This window comes from Cololabis saira, chromosome 9 (genome assembly GCF_033807715.1).
Source record: "Cololabis saira isolate AMF1-May2022 chromosome 9, fColSai1.1, whole genome shotgun sequence".
Taxonomy (NCBI): domain Eukaryota; kingdom Metazoa; phylum Chordata; class Actinopteri; order Beloniformes; family Belonidae; genus Cololabis; species Cololabis saira.
In genome coordinates, this window is record NC_084595.1 from 39,584,373 (window position 1) to 39,603,853 (window position 19,481).

Below are 19,481 nucleotides of genomic sequence, written 5' to 3' on the forward strand. Positions count from 1 at the left end.
CCGCAGGTCAGACTAACAGTTTATCGTTTTAATCGTTTTTAATAGTATTTAGAGCGGGATACTGAACACACAGCTGCAGGTTCATTCACAGATTCCACGGCGCAACTAAAAGTTGTGTAAAAGAAGAGAAATCTCCTTAAAAGCAGAGATTTTTCCCCCCACTGAAATCAGCTTATTAAAGTCACTACCATGAGTAAGACTCCAGTGATAAGTACCAGGATTTGCAGGTTTGCTGTCATAATCATAAGAGGCTATGCTTGCTTAGTTGAACTCAAATCTTAAATCTGATCGTGCTTACGAGCAGATTACCGGCAGGTTTTCTGTACGGGGGAAACGGCACCTTAGACGCCGCTTTCCTGCTGAGTTGTTGCCATTTTGATTTCCACTTCACCCATATTCAACCTCTGAGCCTGCGCCTCTTTAGGACTGTTAAGGCTCTGCCAGCTGGCAAGGAAGGTGCCAGCGAAAGGGAATACAGACTCCTTTGTGTCTACCACAGTGCGTGGGTGCATCTGAAGCTTTGCAAAAGGAACCACATCAGAGAGCGTGTCCGCACAGCGGAAGAAGCCATGCGGTCAGCCTGTCAATATCCTCTTCACGGGCTGGCAGACACTGACGATGCTCCCCGGCATCGCGGCCAATTACTCACAAGTACACTTTGTGGTCAACATTGACAAGTGAAAGACGCAGCTCCTGATACGTGCATTTTCTAAAAGCAGTTATGGACGTACTCACCTCTGTGATTGGAGACTTGGGGTTGACGTTGCGCGCCGCTGCAATTTCCTGGAGCTGGTTGACCAACTCTGTAATAGACAGACGCTCTTCTGGGTTTACCTTCAACATCAAACCTGGGAGAAAGAAAAAAAGGATAGGGATGTAAGACAGGAAGGAGCAGCAATCTAAAGGAAATATTAAAAAGAAAGGTCGAGAGAGCAAAAGAGCAATTTTAAAGCCATTGTAATGTTTGAAGATGATGCAAGAAAACGTATTACATTGAAAGTTTATTTGTTTAGCACATTTCATGTACAAGACAATTCTTGGTGCTTTGAAAGAAAAGCAGCAGCCCCAAAGCCAAAGCATAATAAGCAAAAAGATATTAAAAAAAAGGAATTTTTCAAGAAGTTTTTACAAACTTTGCTGACTTTGAAAAAGAAAAAAACTGCTTTTATGAAATGTTATATTTTCTGATAAACATTTTACAAAGCATAAAATGTTGTATATCATTCAAAAACATCAAGAACCCTGTTATTTTTTTTGTAAAATATCAGAAATGCTTTCAAGTGCCTTCTGAAACACCCGGGAATTTTTACAAGACTAAAATGGACTGAGATAATAAAAGAAGGATGCAGGACGTACGTATGAGGTCGTGATAGACGGTGTACTTGACATCGTTCTGAGGGATGGCGTATTTCCCGTTGACTATTTGCAGCTTGGCCCCCTCCTCAAAGGGATGCTGCTTAAAACACAGCAGGTAGAGGATGCAGCCCAGGGCCTGGAGGGGAAGGTGGACATTATTAGCACAAGAAAAAAAAAAAAAAAAAAAAAAAAAAAAAAAATCGGTAGAATCGGTAACAAACGCGAAGGCACTGACCCAGATGTCTTGTTTCTCATTGATGGGAAAGTTGGAGTACAGGTCGATCATCTCAGGTGTTCGGTACGCTGGAGTGGTGTTTCTGGTGATCTACGGAGAGAAAACAGGAAAAAAAATAAAGCATCAAGTACCTGACTACATCATTAAGCTTAGAAAAACCTTGGCTCCAGCGTAAATGCTGAAAATATTAGCTTCATCTTATTGTTTCTGATTTCTTAATCATCTAACAAACTTTTTTCACATAATGAACCCACCTGAAAAAGAAAACTATGATATTAATTTCCAGACAGAGCTGGAAATTAAAACATTTAAATGTGATTTTTTTCCTACTTTATGAAGGTTCTGCATGTCTGATTATTACATTTAGAAACTCTGGTGTCCTGCATACTGAGGTCATCTGGAACAAAGCTCCTTATATGAGCATGTGGCCGTGTGATTATGGAATTAAGATCATTAACCTGATCAATCAGTGCTTCCTGGACCCCGAGTGCTTAATTCAATCAAAGGTTTCTGGTTTCTGTGCACCACCCGATGTCATTAGTGCTACAGATCCACCGAGACGTCTTAGAATCCTTCTCTTCCTTTTTAATTGATGAACAGACTTCCATACTGAAACTGAACAATATATATGCACCGTAATATCAAATTCATGAGTTGTATTCAGTGAGCCAAGTTCAGTGTAGCAGAAACACCTAACCTCTCCAGCTTTACCTCCGCCTGGGAGCTCCAACAAATAACTGTCACTTTGCTTTGCCATTAACAAGAAATTCTCATTTGCAGTTTATTTAACTCAAAAAAAAAAATAAGCCAATTATGCTTTACCAGAATTTTAATGTTTTATACTCAAATGAGTTCCCATTAAAGACGGTTTTTACAAGCAATTGAATATTGGTATGGATCGAGTTCTTAAACACACTGCTTCTGCATATTAGAATAAATAATACCACTATGTTATTTTTGTGGGTGTTCATCTGAGGATGTATTTACCCAATTTCAGGATATGATTTATTCTTTTTTTCTTTTTAAAATCATGTCCATGTACATTAAACTTTAGACTTGAAAGAGGATGTAGCATGCAGCATGTAGCATGCAAGCATTCCTTTAACTATGTTAATTAAAATCCTCATGGTGCTGAATACCTTGGCTGTAAAGATTCTCTTGCAACAACAATTTGGTTTAGTTTCAAAGAAATATTTCCAGGAACAAGCAGAGAAAAAAAAAGTTTCTATTTCTTAAATTCATCCAGAGATTGAGAATTAAGAAGCGAACTGAGAAAAAAATCCTGTTGTCATTTTGTTTTTTGATAATTCTGCACACAGTTCTGACCCCAGGGAGAAAGGTCTGCAAATGCATAACTTCCACTGCCCTGATACGGTCCGCCCAAAACACACGTGCAGAGATCTGTGTGTCTGGTCTACTGTGATGAAGCTCCACAGTCCGCCGCCAGACGCTTCTGGTCCCGGGCTTTAACCCACAATCACTGGAAGAAGCCCAAAGGGAGCAATAGAGAAAACTAAATAAAACTTTAATCTTACAGGACCTACGGAAGTTAAAAAGCTACACGTCTCTTCCGTAGATTCCAGTTCGCTAAAGCAAAGATTTAACTCTTGTTCTGGTTTGTGGTGTAAAAAGTCAACTAGAAAAGCCACATACCTGAATGTGGACACAATCGCCACCTACTGTGGAGGAGTATGACATGTATATCTTTATTAAAGGGGACCTATTATGGCATCTAATGTCTATTTTAAACAGGCCTTGAATGTCTTAAAAACAAACTTTTGATTTTTTTTGCTACATAAATTAGAAATTCAGCCTCTGAGCCATGTCTTTATCTTTACCGTTTCTAACCTCATTATCTATGAGGGATTCTGAGTGGACGGGGCTATGATAATGAGACTCTGTGCTGATTGGCTGCCTGAATGACGCGATACATCGCTACGAAAAAATGGCGGAAGCTCCGGCCGGCGGAGTTATTTACACCGTGTCCTAATAACTGCATGCGATGCGAGCGAGCGTCACCGTCAAAATTAATTCCATTGCTTTATTTTCTATTGGACTGTCCTAACTGGCCGCAGCGACGCAGCGCAGCGTGACGGGGCGCGCTTTTTTGAGCTGAACATTTGTCGGACGCCCTGCTTCTATTCTCTTCCTGCCGCTCGCGTTGAAAGCTCTGTAGGAAACAGTCATGGATGAGGAACGGCTGATCCAGTTAGTTGAAATGAGAAGTTATCTCTATGATTCCTCCTCATTCACTACAAAAACCTCAATAAAGTGGCAGCTGCTGGAGGGAGATGGACAGAGAGCGTTCGATGTCACGCAGTGCTACGATAGTCGGACACTCATGCAGTTACACGGTTTTATAGTTGTGGGCGTGGTTTGCATTTTGGTTACGTAACGAAAATGCGCAGAATCTGAACGGCTCGTAGATCCACATCACACTGGATGGATCATCCGGGCGGCTGTACAGACACTGCAGAATTTGGTTGCTTTCCTCCTTCTCTGAGTTGGGAGGCTGAGGGGAGACCACTTTATATATGTTAAAGCAAGAAAAAACCTGTTTTTCATAATAGGTCCCCTTTAAACTGAACACGTCTCCTGAGGAAGATTTTCCATTTTTGGGCTGAATGACAAGTACTGTATTTGTCCAAAGGTAACATAATTCATGTGGAAAACAAGTGAATCAGTGTATTGCTCCCGAAGTGCTTTCATCTGAGTACAATGAACTGATGTTGGACTATGTGTGGGTACCTCGTCCTCCACCATGGACCTCTTCTGTGCAGACCAGCTGAAGTCAGGATAATGTGACACTGTGGTGGAGCTGCCAAAGTCACACAGCTTGATGGTGCCCTGGTTACTAATCAAGAGGTTTTCAATCTGAAACACATCAGAAGCGATCTCATTCATTCCTGGCGCATGGTATAGAATCCCGATACACCTTTCCCTCCCTCAGCCGTCAGGCACCGACCCACCTTGAGGTCTCTGTGGATGACTGGAGGTTTCTGTTTGTGCATGTGCTGCACGGCACGGCAGGCCTGGTAGAAGATTTTAAGCACAGTGTCGCAGGACAGGAGAGCCCTCTGCTCTACCCGCTTTATGAAATCCACCAGCTGACCTGGAGAGGGAGAGACACAAAGACTCGAGTGAAAGGAAGACCCCAGTGATTGGAGAACGATCACGCATCCCGCTAAGAATTATGGTTGGAAAAAAAACTAAAAAAAAACATTAAATCAGATGCATCTTTGAGACACAGTATGATGCACTGGATAATAGTCGATGCATCTGGATATCAGATTGGTGCAAGACATCAGTTTAACAAGCTTTGTTAAACTGTACAACTTAAATGTAGGAAAAGCAAGCTAAAGATACAGAAAACAGGAAGAACAATAGCACCACATCATCATTCACTAAAATTTATATGACTATTGAATTTTTCTGTGTACATTATTGCATGCAAAGAATGCACCATGCAGTGAAATGCACTGTGCAAACTAAATGAAAATATAAGTGAGAAACAAAAAGGTAATTATTTGAACTATAAATGAATACAGTCATCCCTCGCTATAACGCGGTTCACCTTTCACGGTCTCGCTGCTTCACGGATTTGCATTGTGCATCGGGTTCTGCATTCTGATTGGCTGCCCATACACAACTACCCATAACTATGTTCTTCTCTCGAAAAAACACGCCCGCACCGCTGGCTTTAGAAGAAAAAGATGCTACAGAGCGAGTCAGGATGCAGCGGCATCAGAAGAGCAGGGAAATATACGCCAGTCACAGTTTGTCCTACTGTACTTAATTAGGGCCCGAGCACTGACAGTGCGAAGGCCCTATTGTATCTGTAGGATTTTTTTTCCTTGTCGTTCTTTTTTTTTTCCTTCTGAAATGAGGGCCTTTTTGCCCCCCTAAACGTGCCCCAAAAGTCACCAAATTTTGCACGAAATCCAGGCCTGGTGAAAAATGAATGGGCGTGGCCTAATGGCTCAACAGCACCCCCTAGAAAACTTTGTGCCTCGAGCCCCACAATACGGTTTGACGTATATGCACGGAAATCGGTACACACCTGTATCATGTCGCAACTTAAAGAAAAGTCTCTTGGCGCCATGGCCGAAACCGAACAGGAAGTCGGCCATTTTGAATTAATCGTGTCATTTTGGCGAAATTTATGCCATTTCTTCCGCAGTTAATACCAGGTGTGTTATACATCAAAATGTGTGTCTCGATCCTGCGACGATGCACATTACTTTTCTCAGTCAAAAGCGTTACCGTGGCGACGATAGACGCCAAAAAGCCCCCCCCCCCCTTCATCTGATTGGTCCATATTTGACAGTTTCTACTTTCTGTCATAACTTTTGAATGGTTTGATATAGAGAGTCGTGGCTGGTGTCATCCGCTAAATGTCCAGGCCTGAAGAATCTACATGCAAGTCATACAAGCTTCCACTGCAGCACGACTGAACGTGCACAAGGTTGCGAGGGCCCGTTCATCGCTGCTTGCTGCTTTAATTGTATTTTTTTTTCATAATCATTTTTCCTTTTCTCCCATTCAAATCCAATTAATCGGGTCGCGGTGGGGCGGGGCTGATCTCTGCAATTTGAAGCCTTGTATAATTAATTGTAAAAAAATAAAGGTTACTACTTCACGGATTTCACCTATCACAGGTGAAATGTATTGCGAATTCTTAAAAGTGATTGAATGAGGACGAGTCCTGTTGAAAAAGATAGAAATAGAAGAGGAGCGGGAAACACAGGTTCCATCAGAAGGAATATTTTAATCACACACACTGTTCATCTGCATTCACTCCGTTGGCTCCCTGGATTGCCTGCTATGACGGTGACGCATGGCAGATCAGGTTCAAAACCTGACAAAACTGTGTATGGAAGTGCGTGTCAGCCATTACCTTTACACAGCTCAGTGAGGATGAGGAACTCCGCCTGACCAGTGTCCGACTCCTCCTTACTGATGGAGGCAGCAGAGCAGAACTGCACCACATTCGGATGCCCCGACAGCTTTTTCTGTGGAACCGGAAGGTCAAGGAACATGGAGGATAAACACTGCTGTCAGGTCCAAAGTGGCCTTTGGCATTTCACGTGTCACTTTCGTCGTCTGGGTGACAGAAGCTGCCTGTTAAGTTTGTATGATGTCAAAAATAAACTTATCAAACTGTAAATTTGTGTCATACTTGGCATTTAGGCCAAAGGATTTGGACGGGGTGTTAGTCTCCACTAATAGAAATGAACCTTGTTTGCCAAGCACCCGGAGATACAGCCAAGCAAATCTATTTAACAACTCAAGCTGGCTGGGGTAAGAGGAGAAAATGATTGCAATTTAAAAAAAATAATCCTGATTTTGGGTCACAAACTGAGTGCCTTTCCTACTACTGAACAAGTCAAATTCAGTGCATTCAATGTAACGCAAAGACTAAATTAAATTACAACACATATGAAAGAAATCATCAATGTGCATAAGCCTAAACTACTGCTATGGATTAAGAGAATCAGTTAAAACAGTACAAACTGTTTGGAAAAGCACAGAAACATAAAAAAACCAAAACAAACTTAGCAGTTTCTTTGCTGCATGATGGAATTGATGACATGCATTCTGGGTAGTAATCTTGTTTTGAAAGATTGGCTAGTGTTGGAGAAGGTCACTGGTATAAAAACCCTGCAGGAAGGAGTAAGCTGCAGTCAGGACCAGACTCTTCTTGTTGCACTAAATGCAAACTTGCTATGTGACAACAGGACTTTGCCCCAAATGGTTTAAGGCTCATTTACATGTTCGATATATGAATCAGTGCGACATGCGTATTTTCAAGACTTTAAGATCTAGTATCTCATCCAGATGGCCCCAAACTAATCAGTCTACACCTTTCTAAAAAGGATAAATTTCTGACAATGTACCATCCACAACAAAAACTTGTATTCTTCTGCTTCTTAAGATATGTGATGTAAATATTGAAGACTAAAAACTCTGATTTATGAGCAAATTTACTTCAACCGTAATCATTTTAGCTCATGTTCATGAGTTCATCTCAAACAGAAAACACAATAAACTACCTGTGTTTGTGGAAGCATATTGCTGCAATAACACCAAGCTCTGTAGACACGTATTACCTATAATATCGTACATGCTGAGCTTGTGTGGACTTTTCTTTAACAAACTATAAGTGATCCAATAATGACAGTGAATTATATCAGAGGGACATTCCATAATACTGCACAGTCATGAGTTTGTGCTTAACTTTCCTCTTTCCACATGACATTTGTTGCGGACCGAAACAGAAATGCTCCATTGTGTTTTTAAGAAAACAAGTGTCTTTCCATCATCAATGTTTAAAGGATACCATGAAACAGACTTCCTGTATGATTTCCTTGTTCTTCTCCTCCTCGTTGGACAGCAGCCTCTGAAACAGAAACATGTGAGCAGATCAGAAGATTGTGTCACTGCTGTCATCAGGACAAAATGTGCTCAAGATAGCCTTTATTTGAAGTGTGTGACATTCATCAACAACAGACTTTTATTTATGGACATGTTTAAAGTGGAGTGAACCTTTATGTTTTTATTGAGCGCTCTGAATTTCTTATAAGCTAGTTGTTGTACTTTTAAACTACACAACACAAAACCTCTTAAAGCTTGACATTTCTGCAATATCACAGACACCAACTGATCAAAAGTTGTCATACTAACTGAAATGTATAGTTTTTTCCAGTTTGGATCTACATGAAAACACTGTAATGATGGAAGAACTGGTAGTGATGCAACAGATCTCTCTCAATAGTTAAAGGAGACGTTATATTCTTTAGTGCAGGTTGACATCATTTACACACGTGGACATAGAGTTGATGTGCCATAAAAAAGCGAGACTGGAATTTGCAAAAATGCATGTTGACAAGCCACAAAGCTTCTGGGAGAATGTCCTTTGGACAGATGAGACCAAACTGGAGCTTTTTGGTAAGGCACATCAACTCTATGTTCATAGACTCAAAAACCAAGCATACGAAGAAACGAACACTGTCCCTACGGTGAAACATGGAGGAGGCTCAGTAATGTTTTGGGGCTGCTTTGCTGCATCTGGCACAGGGTGTCTTGAATGTGTCCAAGGTAAAATGAAATCTGAAGACTATCAAGGCATTCTGGAGAGAAATGTGCTGCCTAGTGTCAGAAAGCTTGGTCTCAGTCACAGGTCCTGGATCTTCCAACAGGACAACGATCCAAAACACACAGCCAAAAACACCCAAGAATGGCTGAGAGAAAAGCGTTGGACTATTCTAAAGTTCCTTCCATGAGCCCAGATCTGAATCCCATTGAACATCTGTGGAAGGAGCTGAAACATGCCATTTGGAGAAGACACCCATCAAACCTGAGACAACTGGAGCAGTTTGCTCATGAGGAGTGGGCCAAAATACCTGTTGACAGCTGCAGAACACTCATTGACAAATACAGAAATCGTTTAATTGCATCGATTGCCTCAAAAGGTTGTGCAACAAAATATTAACCATCATTTTTGTCCAGCCCTATTTCATTAGTTTGTTTTTTTTAATAATTATGTTAATCAACAATTCAAAAGTAATGGCTGATTTGGATTATTTAATTTCCAATACATTTTTATTTATTGTTACTTTTGTAAGTTTCAAGTGATTTCAGTGAGAATGGTGGGTTTTTCCTTCTTTGACTGAGGGGTACCAACAATTTTGTCCACGTGTGTACATTGGTGTAAATAAAAGAGTTGTGCAACAATTTGGTCAAAATAACAAATGGATATTGTACAAAAGTATATTTTCTTTTCTTAAATTTGGCATTACATTTTTGCAAATCCAACATCCAAAATAAAAAGCAAATCCAGCATTCTGTAAAATGTAAATAGTCTTTATTAGTCAATATATATCTCTCAAAACACACTGAAATGAGTCATCTGCTTTTAAGCCATCACTAGTTAGACGAGGAGCTGCCGTTAAAGGCCTTGCTTGTCCCGGGGACCCGGGGCCTCCAGAACCAAGCCACCTCTGCAACCACCGGGCTACCACTCACCTACAAGTGAGGCCATGAAAATTAAAGACTACTCCTCCGTGCTCTGGGTTTGTGATGTCACAGTACCTTGCAGATCCAAAGCACTTATTAAACTGGGAAAATCTCATCATATACAAAAATATTTGTCTAGTATATAAGATCATGCATGGTTCAGATCCTTCTCCACTATCCAGTTTCATCAAATTCAAATCCCCTGCTATCAGAGCCACCAGAAGTGCGACTAAAAAAGATTGCTCAATTCCATTCAGGAAAACCACATTCAGCCAGGCTGTGTTCTCATTCAGAGCATCACACCAATGGAATACAGAACCACAATCAGTCAGAGAATCTCCATCATATCACTCTTTTAAAGTTCATGCAAAGGACTGGCTTGTTGACTCACAAAGATGTGATCACTAGTAGTACTACTACTAGTGGTTCTCTTTAATACAAGCCATTATTTTACCTTTATCAGGAAGTGAATAAATGTAATTTAAAACTGTATGCTAGCCAATTTGGCTGGTTTTAAGATGATTGTACTGTACTTTTATTCATTTGTTTTATTCTATTCTATTTTTGCACTGTATCTGTCTTTGTTGTGATATGTCATGCATGCTGTATTTGTGTTTATGTCTATTGTGCATTTTTTATTTTCTTTAAAAAAAAAATGTTTATTAACATCTGGCGAAGGGACTGCCGATGAAAATTAGCCTTTCGGCTAACCCGGGTACATTTACTTTCTGCAAGGAAACGTTGATCAATGTACACTGTCCCCTTTTTAAAAATAAAGAATTAAAATGACATATTTTCAGACTTGGGCTTCTCCAAACAAAGAGACAGAGTTGTGTTATTTCAGAGTTTCAATCACACTTCCATTTTTACAGGCACATTGAGGCCAGACACACTACTGAGTGTGTCTTAAGGACATTACATCAGAGTTGGATCAGCTGGTTTGTTCTTTGCATAGCTGAATGTGCTGACAACAAAATCTAAGTATTTAATGAGGATATTTCCTTTATTCAAATCTGGGGTGTCTTATTTTTGTGTTCCTTTTATTTTTTTGAGCAGTGTGGTTTAATGTAATTATATGTCCCTTTTAATGTGTTCACAAAATGACTGCAAGATTAATAGCCATTCAATCAATTATTTTCATTTAAAACATAAATGGCATAGCATAAGAATCTGTTGACTTGGTCAGAGGCAAAAAAAATAATAAGGAAAGTTTATGTGTTATACCATGGAAGGTCACAATCAACTGACTTTTTAAAGTTAAAGTTTATGAAAAACAACGGCGCATTTTCGATTTTACATACGGACAAATATTTACTATACGTGGTATTTATTTGCAAGATTTCAGAAACATGCTTTAAAATGCTACATCGTTTGAATATAGCTCAGAGTCTTGATTCAGATCATTTGTAAACCCCCCCATACCTACTCTGGTGCAGACATGCAGCTCATGGTAACTCTCACAGGCTTCAATCAAGGCAACTGGACTTTCTTTTCTTTTTTAAAAAAGAAAAAAGAAAAGATTCCATCCAGAAAGCACTGAAACAACAAAGAAAAGGAAATCCAACTGCCTTGATTCAAGCCTTTGAGAACATCCCATACCTACTGATGCACGACTGAGAGAAAATAAGAGCAATTGTGAGTGGCGCAGTTTCATCTTACCTTGAGGGCATAGTCTTTACCGCTGCTCATGTCCTGGGCTTCATACACATAGGCAAATCCACCTTTAAAAAAATGTAAAAAGACAGAATGAGAAACGAAGGCTTGAATGTCTGTTATGTTTGGCAGTCGATGAATTTGCATGCGTTGCATGTGTTCAAACTCTGCAAATGATTCATAAACAATAAACTTATATTTTCATCTTCTTGCAAAAATTGCATAATTCAGAGCACTGCGTCTGAGCCGACGTCTTAAATAAGAGACATATTCTTTGTCTAAATTCACTGGGCTTATAACTTTAGCTGTTGAAGTGACTGAAAATCAATTCAAGTGTCACTAAAGCAAAATAAACACCCAAAAACAACACCGGTTAAGCAATTTATGGGAAGCAATATTCAATTCCATAAAATAACCAACTGATTCCTTTCTTTAACGACAGAAAGCATCACAAACTTCAGCAAAGATCTGCTCTACAGATCCTTCTGCAGACATTTCCGTCTAGTACCAACATACAACCACAGTTTTATCTGTTGATCACCAAGCAGCCAAAGCAGACATTTCTGAGCTTCCGAAACTACTAAAAAAAACCATTACAAAACACTTTCAACATTCCTCTCCATAGCTTACCTCTCTATGCAATTGCTGACTATTTAGTTGGTGCTGCTGTATACAATATCAAATAGCTAAATAATAACTTAAATATATATAGTTGGTAGCAAACTAGTGCAAGATAATTTAAAGGACTTCTTGCTTATGTGTAAAGAAAAGGAAATCTCCAATTTTAAACTGGAGAGCAACGTAAATTAAGATCACTAATAAAAAATGATGTCTACTGTGAATCAGAGTCTTGTTCAATTTGTGCAGGCTCCTTAACATCTAAAATAACTGGGCTGCTCTTTGACCATAACCTGGTCCTACTTTGGCCGTGGAGAGAATCACGCTGCCTTCTATGAGATCAAAAGGTAGAAAAACTGTAAAGTCAGACTTTGAAACCTTTAAAATAAAGACTCTACTGACTAAACGCAGATGCTGGGGGTTGGATGAGTTTGGGCACACACGTGCTACAATGCGTTGCCGGGCAGAGAACAGGATGTACAAAGGTCTACTATTTATTATCAGTTACACAGCTAAGTAATGGTATTTTGGTACTATCTGTCATTTCATTGGTGTATTAGGTAATTTTTTTGTTTTCAAACTTAAACATAACTGAGGCTGGTGGGTAAAAGTGCACTCAGGGAGACATGGTAAACAAGTAAAAGGCTTGGGTTACCATAGTAATGAGTAAATCAACTACAAGCCTTGCTTTGCTTTAACCTTTACATAACTGAAACTGTCCAGGTGTGTTTGACAGTTTTATTATTCCAGTCCTGATTAACAGATCTTGCATGAGATACAAACTAGCAACCCACTAGTCAAACACGCTCATCTTTTTAACATGAGATGGGCTGTTTAATTACATTTTTTTAAGCTTTAGTTTTAAACTAAACACATTTTTCACTTTGCCACAGATGCTCAGAACAGAGCCCAACAGCAGCTATGAAACCAGTGAATAATTTATGGTCCATTAAACGATTTATATGCAGGGCTGCACATAACTATTTTGGTCTGGTGCTCAGAGGAGCCCCTGGATATGTGACTTGGGCCTCCAAAAACGCGGTGACCCGTCTCGCCGGATCGATAAAAGAGGGATGCAGGAATAAGTTATAGGCAAAACGATATTTATTCACTTATAAAGATGAATGGCTCAATATGGTCCTTTACAAAGTTAATTTATTTCAATAATTCAACTAGAATATGGTGTAAAAGTTAATTTATTTCAATAATTCAACTAGAAAATGGTGTAAAAGTTCATTTATTTCAATAATTCAACTAGAATATGGTGTAAAAGTTAATCTATTTCAATAATTCAAGTAGAATATGGTGTAAAAGTTAATTTATTTCAATAATTCAAATAGAATATGGTGTAAAAGTTAATCTATTTCAATAATTCAACTTAAAAGGTGAAACTAATATATTACCTAGTCTTATTACATGCAAAGCAAGATATGTTGAACCTTTATTTGTTATAATTTTGATGATGGAATTGTTTATTGATTTCATAAAATATTCTCTCATTTATTTTTTATTTGGGGTTTTCATAAACTTTGAGCCATAATCAGAACAGCGTCTTGCAGGTAACTGCTGCATGCAGTGACGGACGCTGGCTGATTTATGGTTCCGCGTTGCACCAACGCAGAGCTTACGGGGTAGGATACGCGGGAGCGCGAACGTACGGTGCGCGTCGCCGCGTAACATCATGCAGCCACTTCTCGGCGAACACACGTTTTCTGTTTCTATCCACGGGTAGTGGTTCAGTTTGGCGTCTCTTTGTAGTTGGTGGTGGTGGAACGCCAAAATAATTACTTAATGGCGCTTGATTCTTGGACATTTTGACGAGACGTGTCGAAGTTTGTTCAGTAAAGCTGATCCTTACATCTCTTCCTGCGCAACCCACCGCAGCAACGGACGCGCTGTGATTGGCCAGCCCAGTACCAACTTTGAGTGGCGGTTCTGGGGAAAAGCTCTCCCAATAGATGTTTTAATATTAGTATTCTGGTCTGGCCACAACCAATAATATGAGCCCCAGCTGTTGGTACGCAAAAGCGCTTTGCAGCACAAGATTGACAGCGCACTGTGGATTTTGACGGCGCATGCGCTCTGGCGGCCCACTTATGTGCAGCCCTGTTTATATGCATAGCAAGTGACTTGACTGAGGCTGCAAACTCATGCCTGAGGGGATCACATGTCTTCCTCTGTTTTGTGCGAAGAAAGAGAATAGCTGAAACCTGAAATGGTCCTGTTAAAATCTCCAGGGCATTCCAAGAAAAACACTTCCTTATCACACCAGAAGTTATACGGTGTCTTTTGAGTTAAAACCTCTCTACTTGTGTGAAACAATTACAGAAATGCTTCTGGTGCTACAGGCACAAAAAGAGATCTATGTGGTTACAACAATTCATTATATCTCAGCGAAGAACGGTGACAACAAAGGTGTTTTTCAAAAAGCATGATGGGTGTTTAAAAAGAAGAGAGATTTGTGTAAAATGATCTCCACTTTTCATCTCTTTGAGACAATTATCATAGCTGAGAAAGTGGAATCACAGCTCAGCTTGTATATACTTTAAAAACAAGGAGTTTAGACATTTAAAAAGCAGTTTACTGCTCAAATAACTACCTTACCTGATGGCAGCATCTTATGTGTAAGCGGTTTTCTTTTGTAAAATAAAAAAAGTTACTGAATTAAATTTTGTTATAAGTCCGTTCTTTCAACCATCTAATTCTTTAAGTATTGCTCAACTATATTTTCAAATGAGTAGGTTACATTTCAAAGAATCTTGAGGTTAAATAAAAAGACAAACAGTTTCTAAATTAAATGTATTTCTTAGGCCTACACTTAAAGTGATGACAATCTGTCAGAATAAAGGTACATACTGCAATTTAATGAACCAACATCAGTTTCAGTCCACTTTTCGTCCAGAATAACATTACCTGACGGCCAATAATTTAGCAACAATGACTACTTTGTCTCAGAGATATTAAAACCAACAAAAAGACAAGAATCTGAATATTTCTTTTAATTTTCTTTTTTGTGTCAGGATCAACTGTCATTCCTCTTCAGGAATCTGTTTTTCAGCTACAGAGAGGAGAGACAGGAAACCTGATCAGTAGGTTTGTTTGTTGCCTGTAACCAAACGTGAACTCCACTTCAAACTTGTAACTCAACTTCTCAAACTAGGACGAGACTGAGTTATGCAGAGTCAAGTGGGAAGATTCCACTCTAATCTAAATAATAATAATAATAAAAGGTTAGTCATCACAGTTGATCTTCTAGTGCCTCTGTTACAAATGTAATCCCAGAGGTGTCAAATAACGAACTACAAATACTTTGTTACCTTACTTAAGTAGAAATTTTGGTTATCTATACTTCACTGGAGTAATACTTTTTCAGACGACTTTTTACTTTTACTCCTTACATTTTCACACAATTATCTGTACTTTTTACTCCTTACATTTTAAAAACAGCCTCGTTAATCTATTTCATTTCTGCCTTTAAAAAAAAACTATCCAGTTAAATTGCTCCATCCGGATAGAGTGAATTTGGTTGTGGTTGTTTCAGATGTTCTTGTCCAGTTTTGTTCTTACATCCGTTCCCTCAGATTCCTGCAACTAAACTTGGATGTACATTCCAATAAAGGTTAGGATAAATGATAACATGCCTCTGAAGTTTGACTTTTTGCACCATTACAATACTTATAGGCAACTAGTCATCATATCTGCTGCTCTCTGAAACACATGTTAATGCTCAATAGTACACATATATGGTTCTTTAATATATTTGCATTAGGGTCAAAGACGTATAAGGCCTTTGAGTAGCCCATTTTTAAAATACTTAAAATAAAGATATTTTTGGCCATTTTCCAAACATTTGAAATGTAGTGTACACATACATGTATGTGAAAACTTCAAACAAAGGTATTTTAGTGTTTTTAAACCTTTAAACCGTCATTTGGGGCGACCATTTATCTCAAAATTACAGATTTCCATAACAAAATTTATATTTTAATAAGTATCAGTAATTAAATTAACTGTTCAAGAAAGATAGACACATTTTTCCTTTCATTTTTTGAATTACAAATACATTCTATCCATAATGGCAGTGTCACCCTCTTACTTACTCTAAAATTCATAAAACTGATTTAAAATGTGTACAAGGTGTATCCACTTATGCATGCTATACCAATAATTTATATTTGAACCAAAACTGATAGACATTCAATTTTGAATTTGATACAGAATTGACATTTGTTGGTTACCCCACATGACAGGGGGTCACCCCACATGATGCTTTCAAGTTTAATCAAATATAACAGGCTAACAGTTAGCTATATGATCTAAGCTAGCTACTTCTCACCACATATCACTAACAAATTTACCTTCAAAATATAGATTTGCAAATAAAACAAATTATTTACAGTTTTAGGGTGGTCACCCCACATGATATCAAAATGTGACGTATACACTGCAGCAGTTAGAAAGAGGATTTGTTTGTAAAGGAGAGAGAGACTACTGACCTGCAGGTTGTCTCTCTGGGACCCTCATGGAGTAACTGGCTGATGCAACATCCTCTTTGAGATGATTGTCAATATAAAAGTCCCTCAATTGTATTTTTTTCATGGTCACCCCAGATGATAATTCAGACAATGAACATATTCGGACAAGATTAGTTTGTGTATTATGATTGAAATGTGTGTACAAATGTTCCATAACTTTGTCAATAAATCTAAAACAAGTTTGAAAGTATGCCCAATAGGGCAAACATTATTTTTAAATTGTTTTAATGTGATTTAAAACCAGTTGTCCAAACAGAAGTCAAGGCCGGACGGTCACCCCACATGATGTTTTCACACTTCAGATGGCAGAAAATGACCAATAACCAACATGTTTAAATAAAATAAGAGTGGGCACATGTAGAAGGAACGTATTAGACATACATGTTATATTTTTTATTCATTTTTATGTTTATTATTAGGTAAAAAGTTCCATCGGACAGAAAAAGTAAGCGTCACGTCTTTGACCCATTATACTAAGATGCATTCATTTTCAATGGCTTTTGTCCTTAATGGCTTTTTTTCCCCCTTACATTACTTTTACTTTTATACTTTAAGTAGTTTTGAAACCAGTACTTTTTTAAACTCTAGTATCTACAGTATACTTCTACCTGAGTAATGAATGTGAATACTTTTGACACCTGTGTGTAATCCTAATGTCAGCAGCGCGCATTGAACTCAATGATTATTTGGTTGACAAGAAAAACATCCATCAAAGCTCTGCAAATACTGTGATTACGTTTGTACAACCGGTGAGATGTTTGCCCGCGTCTGTGTGGCTGATGTTTCTCCGGGAAAGGTCAAAACTGTGCGAGCAGCTCGATCAGGGTCCACGGGTAAAACGCTGGCTGTCTACCCGCATTCACGACCACCTAAAGCCTGATTTATGGTTCCGCGTTTAGTTGTTTATTTAAAAAGGATCCCCATTAGTCTTCACCATGGGAAGACACTGCATTTTATTTTTGTCATTTTAAGTCAGGGGCAAGTAGCTGTACTGTATTTTTGTGATTTCAATTTCAGTGTGGGTGAGACACTCCATTTTATTTTGTATCTAAGAATAATGCACACACTGCACTTTTCATTGTGTTTCAGTGTGTTTTTTTCATGCAAATATGTTGCATAATTAAAATGGAAAGTTTGAATTACATTGTTTTGACTCAGTCTGTCCAATGCATTATCACTATCATCTGATGTACATATATACAACTTGGATTTTAGGATGTGTAATGCATTTTTAAATTTTTCAGTGAACTATGAAGTATATCACAATAAATCGGGATATCGCAATTTGTATCGTATCGTGGCTCAAGTATCGTGATGCGTATCGTATCCTGAGGTCCTTCCCAATACCCACCCCTAATACCCATACCACTATTTATAGTAGTATAAATATACTACATATCATAATATACTCATACATTATAATATACTCATACTTCTATACTATATATACACTCATAGCCTAAAGTGATTTAGAATATATTTACTATTAAATTTATAATATACTTACAATTTGCAAAATAATCACAATATATACCTCGGAGAGATCATGACTTCCTTCTGAACCACAGCTGCTTCAGTCTCCTTTTAAAACTTGACACCTTGTTTATTGCAGCTATACATGGGGGGAGACTGTTCCAGTGTGTGACTGCTCTATACATTACTGTTTTTTTCAAAGCATTGGTTCTGGGCATAGGCAGAGAAAAGTGATTAGCTAGGGCCATTCTGGTATCATAGCTGTATCTATTATTTGTTGGTAGAAGTTGCATAAACAAGAAGCCAGGTTTGCGTAATATACAGATATTCTTCAGATCGACGCGTACTTTACGCCGTAGGCTCTGCTTCGCTGTGACGCGGGACCATAAATCACCGTCCCCCCGAGCTGCTCACCTGTGTTTACCTGTGTCTAGCTCTAGCCTGGCCGGCTAACCGCCACACTAACACCCCGGCCCTCAACGGCTCTCACCTTCGGCGATCACCCGCCTGATCCGCAGCTTCATGTCGCCCAGCTCCACGACCTGCCCGACGAAGTCGTTGTGGTCCCGGCCGGCCGGCCCCGCCGCGCCGGGCCCGGCCAGGAAGTCCAGCGCCGACTGGAACAGCGACATCCCGGTCCGGGGCGGGGGTGCTGCGGGTGCCTGGGGGGTTGCCGACGAACTCCGCGGGGGTTTAACCCGTTAGAAAGTCTTATGATCGGGGGGTAGGAGAAGCAAACATCCTGTTCCTGCGGAGAGAAGAGGCCCGTCTGTCGTCGCTGCGCTACCGGTCCACTTCCGCATCAGCTGCTGACGTCACACACGACCTGATCACGTGATGTCAGAATAAATGTTATGATCCACGATCATGACCAGTGTAAAAGATAATAATTACTGGAAGGGTTTATCATATATTGACAATAACCCCCCTCCACCCCCCCAAAAAAGAAATGTCTTTAGCAATTTTCCAATTCCGGTTGTGGTATTTTTTATTTATTTATTCAGTTTAAGATTACAGGGATAATGCACATTAATAAACATATCTGTAAATGTGACAGTTTAGCCATCCTGGCTAATTTTCAACCGCAGTCCCTTGGCAGGTGTGATGGCAACTACACTGTGCACTTCATAAGGGCACATAAGAACACAGAAGAGCACATAAAACACTTAATAATAATAACATCTCTATGCTTTTTTTAAAATTAATGTATTAAAACATAATAATAATAATAATAATAATAATAATAATAATAATAATAATAATAATAATAACCACTTTATTCATCAGTATACATGGAAGCACACTGATAATGATAAATCAAACAATACACAGAAAATCTGTCTTAAAAAAAAATTATTGGAAGAGTTTATCCTATATTGACAATAACCCTCCCCCACCCAAAAAAAAATACCTTTAGCAATTTTCCAATTCCTTTTTTTGTATCTCTAGGATTTTTTTAAATGACTGTATTAAAACATAATAATAATAATAATAATAATAATAATAATAATAATAATAATAATAATAATAATAATAATAATAATAATAATAACCACTTTATTCATCAGTATACACGGACGCACACTGATAATGAT

At 38.8% G+C, this 19,481-nt stretch overlaps 1 protein-coding gene across 2 annotated transcripts in view; it reads right to left on the reverse strand.

Moving 5' to 3' along the window:
* gak (cyclin G associated kinase) overlaps window positions 1-18,680 on the reverse strand; it is a 41,759-nt gene extending 23,079 nt beyond the window's left edge. For both annotated transcript variants that reach the window (XM_061729568.1, XM_061729567.1), the window contains exons 1-9: window positions 18,377-18,680; window positions 11,267-11,328; window positions 7,932-7,991; window positions 6,489-6,603; window positions 4,561-4,703; window positions 4,340-4,465; window positions 1,592-1,681; window positions 1,357-1,492; window positions 736-848 (exon numbers count right to left, since the gene is read on the reverse strand). In XM_061729568.1, the coding sequence (XP_061585552.1) occupies window positions 736-848; window positions 1,357-1,492; window positions 1,592-1,681; window positions 4,340-4,465; window positions 4,561-4,703; window positions 6,489-6,603; window positions 7,932-7,991; window positions 11,267-11,328; window positions 18,377-18,518 (987 nt within the window). In that variant the 5' untranslated portion in view covers window positions 18,519-18,680. The remainder of the gene's footprint in view (window positions 1-735; window positions 849-1,356; window positions 1,493-1,591; window positions 1,682-4,339; window positions 4,466-4,560; window positions 4,704-6,488; window positions 6,604-7,931; window positions 7,992-11,266; window positions 11,329-18,376) is intronic.
* Between the last annotated feature and the right edge of the window lie 801 nt (window positions 18,681-19,481).